The following is a 6,644-nucleotide window of genomic DNA, read 5'->3' on the forward strand; positions in this document are numbered from 1 at the left end:
TTAAGATGGCAAATTAAATTAATCATCTACTGTCACAGAAAAAGCATGGATGCAAAATCAATAAAATGACACATAGCTGGTGACAACACAAGACTTTATATAGGTTACTCTGTTGGCAAAGTGCAGAACCAAATCTGGAGCCAATTCAAAAGGGGGCAGAAAAAAGACAGAAAGAAGAAGACAAAAGCAAACAGAGATATCCAAATACTGCTGTTCCAACAAATGTTCTCTCTCTTTGATGTTACACTACAACTAACATAGCAATACAACAATGGCCTTACTCTTTCTTTTCTTTGAAGACACAATACATAGAAGCATCACATTGTTCAGAGGACTTACAGTATAGGTAGTATATGCCATCAATAAACACAATAAATAATGTACCAAATAAAGATATAAAACATACAGCATCTTAAAGTCATTGCAGGACATTTTTTCAATCGTTGTCATAGATGGAATCTGAAAAGAAAATATATGATTGATTAGTATGTGTCTTCACATCAACACAACAGCGTACCCTTCTATAAAATAATGATTCACTTCATCTCATCACTTCAATTTTGGACAGTGCAGAACTTCAAAACATACCATCTCCAATATCGTCGTAGATATCATCTCTGGAAACAATTCATGAGAAAATGATCAATGTAGATTAGAGCATCATCGTCACATCGACAGCATACTGTATTGTTTAGTGTGTGTGTGTGTGTGTGTGTGTGTGTGTGTGTGTGTGTGTGTGTGTGTGTGTGTGTGAGTGCGCGTGTGTGTGTGTGTGTGTGTGTGTGTGTGTGTGTGTGTGTGTGTGTGTGTGTGTGTGTGTGTTGTGTGTATCTGTGTTGTACTTACTCCATGGCAATGTGGCTGGTTAAAACATAGCCAACTAGAAAAAAAAGTGATAGTTTATTATTGTCCCTCCATCTCAGGCATATAGACCAATACACAGACGTACTGACGAAAATAAAATATGTAAACACACACACACACACACACACACACACACACACACACACACACACACACACACACACACACACAGTAGTGTCACGATACTCACACTTGCCCTCTTCATTCCGACAGAGCAGTTTGTTGTCCACAGCTTTAACAATAACATCGAGGGATTCCCCGGGTTTGAGTGCCAAGTCTTTCCCACTCCACCTCTTGTTAGTCAATGCGGGAATGATGGTGACCTGGTACAGCACCTGTATCTCCCCATCATACTGATCACATTCATAAAGATTAAAAAAGAATACATTAGTGTTTCGCGGTGATTTGTTGTTGTTGTGACGTCACGCTGATCCCTCGTATAATGTAATAATAACATAATAATTGTAATTCTTAATATTATAAAAAGCTAATAATGTAATAACTTACCAATAACTTTTGTTCTTCATAATTTATTTATTACATTATTGGTAAGTTGTTATTACATTATTGGCTTCTACATGGCCTAAGTGTGATCCTGGCAGTTTGAGGCAGAGGACTGGATACTTAAAGGAAGTATACAAAACAACCACCACCACCACCAACACCACAACAACAACAACAAACAAACTTGATGATTAGAGAGACCAACTTTAAACTTTTTCCTGAAGTCCTTCTCCTCTTTCTCAAACTTCTTCTGTTTCTTTGGATCGATGTCTTCATACTTGGATTTGCCTCTCAGGGTTGGGAGGCTGAAGAGGAAAATAAAGATAATGTAGTGAGAAGGGGGATGCCGACAACAAAAATAATCCAATTTATTCAGACTTGAGTACAACGTTGAACCCAAAAGATGTCCTCTGATAGTTGGAACCATGAATCATACTGTTCTCAAACTTTTGTTTGCTTCAGTACCTTCTTTGCCTTGCTTAGAAAAAAACTCTAGCATCTGATGCAATGAATGAATTATAACCCACCATTTGAAGAATATAACATAAAATAAATAAGAAATGGAGTCAAAGAGTTGCAATTAGTGCCTGCTGAATGTTTAATTTATTTTCATTATTTATTTATTTTCAGGATTTATTTATTTATCTTCATTATTTTCAGGATTCATTCTGACATTTCTTCATTCCCCCGCTTTCTCTCAACTACCCCCTGTAGTACCGCCACGTACCCCTAGGGGTTCCCCGTACACCAGTTTGGGAACCACACTGATCTACTGTAATACACAGTTGCTCATTGCACCAAGTCAGCCCCGCGTGATTTCTAACCCCACATAGGATAAGCAATAACCACGCCCTGTGGCGCCGGGATTGGCCAGGAGCATTGAAGCTTGGGACTAAAGCACCTGGGGTTTTTCATCTTTTAAAATAAAGATGTTTAAAAAACTATTGCTTGTTACATTTTCAGTGCTGTACCTTTTCTCTGGGTAAGAATTGAGCTTGAAATTAACGATATGATACATTATATTATGATATGAGCTATGAACGTGAACACAACACCGTTTATATTATTGCATGTTTTTGTAGATTGTGTACATTGTGTAGATTACAATTATTATGCTTATTATTATTATTATTACTATGCTAAGGAAGGTAGGTGACCATAATTCATTTCAATGTCCGCTCTCGAAATCGCTGTCCCTTCTCAAGAGCTATTCAGTTTGTTTATGAAATCTCTGGGCTGCATGCCCTCCAGTGTTGCTCCTGGCCAATCCCGGCGCCACAGGGCGTGGTTATTGCTTATCCTATGTGGGGTTAGAAATCACACGTCAGCCCCCCCCCAGGGCTGTTTTCATGCTACCTGCTGATAGGTGGAGGAGGAGGGAAGCTTTGGGCGTCGACGTCATCATATATGTCGTCATCAATCACTGCTCCTATGGGAACACAGAGAAAGTGAGTGAGGTGATATATTTTTAACTTGTAAGATTCCCTTTAAACGTGGCATTTAATAAATGTCGCATTTTAATCAAACATTAACATTGTGGTCAGGGACACATTTGACCACATACATTAGAAGCTTGGATAGTAACATACTAGTCAAAAATGGATTGTGTGAGTATATGTGGGTGAGAGGTTTACTGTCAATTTGAATACTGTGAGAGGAAAATACCCATAATATTAGGTGTGAATGTAATCCATACATTATATCTACTCAGAATACAGCTACAATTAAGACATCTGATAATGCCAAGTGTAAAGGGGACCTCACTTGCTCATGTTAACCAAAAACATAATTCTATACAGCGATGGTAATACAGTAGTTGCAGGAGGGAGGGTTGGAGAGCAGTTGGGGCTTCATGACCTTGCTCAAGATTAGAGTTCAAAAGTCATTTGGGGCAACCTGTGTTATTTTCATTCAAACTTCCACTCAAAGCATCACGTAACTTATTATAAAAGTAAACGATACCTGAATTCCCCTCTGCAGTGAACTGGCTGGGCGGAGGCACTCTTGACAGGAACAAAGCATAACAATTCAAATGTTACACAACACATTTTACGCAATATCATTTGTTAAAGGTGGGTTAATGGCTTTGATTACTCAGATCAGTGAGCAGCACAAGTTTACAATTATATTCATAAATGATCACATACTTAATGAGTGTGCTTAACATGCTTTTAGCCTGTTAGGAGATAATTCCTTTTCTGATTTTCCGGTTAAATCAACAGTCATACATCAATTAACAGACATGCAAGTGAGTTTTAATGATTAGTAAGTTGACTAAAAATCAGCAACATTGATTGTAATTCGACAACCAACCATTCAACACTGTAGGTAGATTTCAGCGTGTTTGATTGGCCAGTGAGGGAGTGATCAATTTGCCAATTAAAGTCCTTCAAGGTTATTGAGAAAGGGCAACTTGATCCCAAAGCGATCGTTTGGTGAAGGTTAAAGGTTAACGATTAGAACAGGTGACAGTAGGTCTCTGATCAGTCTTACTACTGAGTGTATTTTACTCGTTAGTGCTGGCAGGAGGTTTCCTCCTCTCAAACATCCGCAGGAAGGAAGGGCGGGGCTTGGGAGGATACTTCTGGTCCCGGGGACGAGTAGGGCTTCAGAGGGCCAATCAAGGAGGAGGACAAGATTTGAATTTCTTTTTCCTCTTTCTTCCCTTTTGCATTTCTTCCTCTCTACACCTTTCTCCATTTCTCTCTCTCTCATGCATCCACATACATACCAGTGTCACTTTCTTTTCCTTCGTCTGTTGCACGTGAATATTGTTTATTGTTTATTGTTTATTATAAGGATCCCCATTAGTCTACACCGAAGTGAAAGACTACTCTTCCTGGGGTCCATGCATGTCTTTTTTTCAGATTCCTCCCCCGCCCCATTTTCTCCCCAATATGTACTTGGCCACTTGTTTCCCCTGCTGCCGATGCCCCCCGGTCGCTGCTCCACCCTCTGCCGATCTGGGGAGAGCCATAGACTAGCACCTTCCTCCGACACATGCGCAGCTGCCAGCTGCTTATTTTCACCTGACAGCGGGGGAGCTTCGCCGGCAGGACGTAGCACGTGGTGAGGATCACGCTATTCCCACCAGTTCCATTCCGCCCCGACCAGGCCCCCAGACCGACCAGAGGAAGCGCCAGTGCAGCGACCAGGACACACACCCTCAATCCGGCTTCCCACCCGCAGACACGGCCAATCGTGCCTGTATGGACTACCTGGACGCCAAAGTCCCACTGAGATTAACTCCCATTATTTTTACTTCCCAAAAAACAGTGTACCTAGGCATAAATATAAATTCCAACCAATAAAACAGTCAGATTTTTTTAACAACTCCGCCCCTTTGGCACCCCTCTCATCAAATCAAACTGCCTTTCTCTCCAAGACTGATATTCCATTGGTTTAGCCTTTTGAATGATCTCTCACTGCATTATGTCAAGTAAAGATGCCATTTCAGGGGGTCTTTGAGTTTATTCTAATGTTGGACTCAGTTGAAGTCACTCTGGAAGTGAGCACCCGCTAAATGACTATACATGTAGGCCTATACTGTAAATCCATCTGTTCATAGTCAATGTACATGTAGGCCTATACTGTAAATCCATCCTGTTCTCTATTCATTCACACATCCGTTCTCACCTGACATCCAGGCTTGGATCAACGATATCGTCATAGATCTCTCCGTCGTCATCGGGCGGCGGGGGCAGAACCACTAGAGAACCACACAGAGGGGGCAGAACCACTAGAGAACAACACAGAACCACTAGAGAACCACACACAGAGGGGGCAGAACCACTAGAGAACAACACAGAACCACTAGAGAACCACACAGAGGAAACTACAGCTACAGATGCAACATGCTGCCAAGATACAGCGAGAACATGACTGTGGATACTGTTCATCTCATCTCAGTCAAACTTCTTTGGGTTAAAATGAAAGTAAAGAATGTTTACAATAGAAAGTCACTTCAAATTACAACTATTATTGTATTAGGATTTGATGCATACCTCCCGGTCCGTTGATCCCACTGTAGAGAGAAGAGTTTGTGATATAAGTGGTAACAGTCCAGTATTCTTAGAAACAAAATTGAGAGTAGTTCCATTTGTCTTGAGATGTATTCCTCGTACCTGTTAAAGTTGTCTTGAGGTGCTGAGTCTATGTCATCGTAGATGTCGGGGTCATAGTCCTGCTGGGTGGGGAGAGAAGCTCCCTTCAAACTGTCGATGTCGATTTCCACAGAATCGGTCTTCACATAGCCAACTGCAACACACGTGACAGCAGAGATGTTGAGGTAGGACAAAGAGACGTGTGGTGTGATGATGGGGTGATGGTGAGGGACCAACGTGAGAACTTACAGGATCCGTCCTGTGTCCGTCCCAACCATTTCCCCTCTGGGTTGCCCAGGACTCGGATGATGTCCACCCAGTCTCCCTGCTTCAGGGACACGTCTGTCTTAGTGCTGCGGCTGTCCACACGAGCCTTCACGCTGTGGAGCACCTCCATGGGGCCGACCAACTAACACACACATGCATGCACACACACACACACACACACACACACACACACACCCACACACATGCAAACACACACACACACGCGCGCGCGCACGCGCACACACACATAGACAAAAGTACACAACAATACACACATCGTAAATAAAGTACATACAAAATTGCAAATTCCCAATAGCTGCGGCCACATAGGCCTAGAGTATGCAAATTTCTGCAATGCAGGATGGCATGGGGAACCCACCGTACTCTGCCTCTGTCACCCTGCATTTAGAAATCTGCCACCCCCGCCCCCTTTTAGCCAATTGGCATGTACACAAAAACACACACCTTTACACATACACACTTGACCTTCAAAATTTGCCAAATTGCCAAATTTCAGACCGTTAGTGTGAAAACTGTGGCCGCGAAAGGGTGAGGAAACGCCCGCACGCCCGAAAATGTATGTGTGTTTTCAGGGATAGCAGCACAGTTGCAGTCTTGTTCACTCACTTTGAATTTCTTTCGGGCATCTTGTTCTTTCTTCTCTCGTTCCTTCTGTTCCTTCCTCTCAGCTTCCAGACGTTTCTTCTCCTCCTTCTCCTCTTTCTCTCTCCTCTTCTCTTGCTCCTTCATCTCGGCCGCTTCCCTGACAGTGAGCACAGAGACCATTTCCCTGTAACCATTTGACAGTGTGTGTTGACACTGGAAACTGTCTCAATACTGCGCAAATATCTGAACGTCAACACGGCTAATATTTTAATGGGCTATAGAAATACAACATACAATAGA

The 6,644-nt window shown here is 42.2% G+C and overlaps 1 protein-coding gene across 3 annotated transcripts in view; it reads right to left on the reverse strand.

Annotated features, from left to right (window-relative positions):
• fyb1b (FYN binding protein 1 b) overlaps positions 1 to 6,644 on the reverse strand; it is a 24,488-nt gene continuing 17,844 nt past the window's right edge. Inside the window, exons 7-19 of one of the 3 annotated variants that reach the window (XM_083657696.1) lie at positions 6,366 to 6,501; positions 5,721 to 5,880; positions 5,493 to 5,625; positions 5,373 to 5,392; positions 5,005 to 5,077; positions 3,879 to 3,974; positions 3,331 to 3,371; positions 2,725 to 2,797; positions 1,574 to 1,673; positions 1,055 to 1,217; positions 847 to 880; positions 589 to 617; positions 1 to 459 (exon numbers count right to left, since the gene is read on the reverse strand). In XM_083657696.1, coding sequence (XP_083513822.1) covers positions 437 to 459; positions 589 to 617; positions 847 to 880; positions 1,055 to 1,217; positions 1,574 to 1,673; positions 2,725 to 2,797; positions 3,331 to 3,371; positions 3,879 to 3,974; positions 5,005 to 5,077; positions 5,373 to 5,392; positions 5,493 to 5,625; positions 5,721 to 5,880; positions 6,366 to 6,501 — 1,081 coding nt within the window. In that variant the 3' untranslated portion in view covers positions 1 to 436. Of the gene's footprint in view, positions 460 to 588; positions 618 to 846; positions 881 to 1,054; positions 1,218 to 1,573; positions 1,674 to 2,724; positions 2,798 to 3,330; positions 3,372 to 3,878; positions 3,975 to 5,004; positions 5,078 to 5,372; positions 5,393 to 5,492; positions 5,626 to 5,720; positions 5,881 to 6,365; positions 6,529 to 6,644 lie in introns of all 3 variants that reach the window. The other 2 variants (XM_083657695.1, XM_083657697.1) reach the window with 2 other exon arrangements.

Source organism: Poromitra crassiceps (assembly GCF_964638095.1).
Source record: "Poromitra crassiceps genome assembly, chromosome: 21".
Classification (NCBI taxonomy): domain Eukaryota; kingdom Metazoa; phylum Chordata; class Actinopteri; order Beryciformes; family Melamphaidae; genus Poromitra; species Poromitra crassiceps.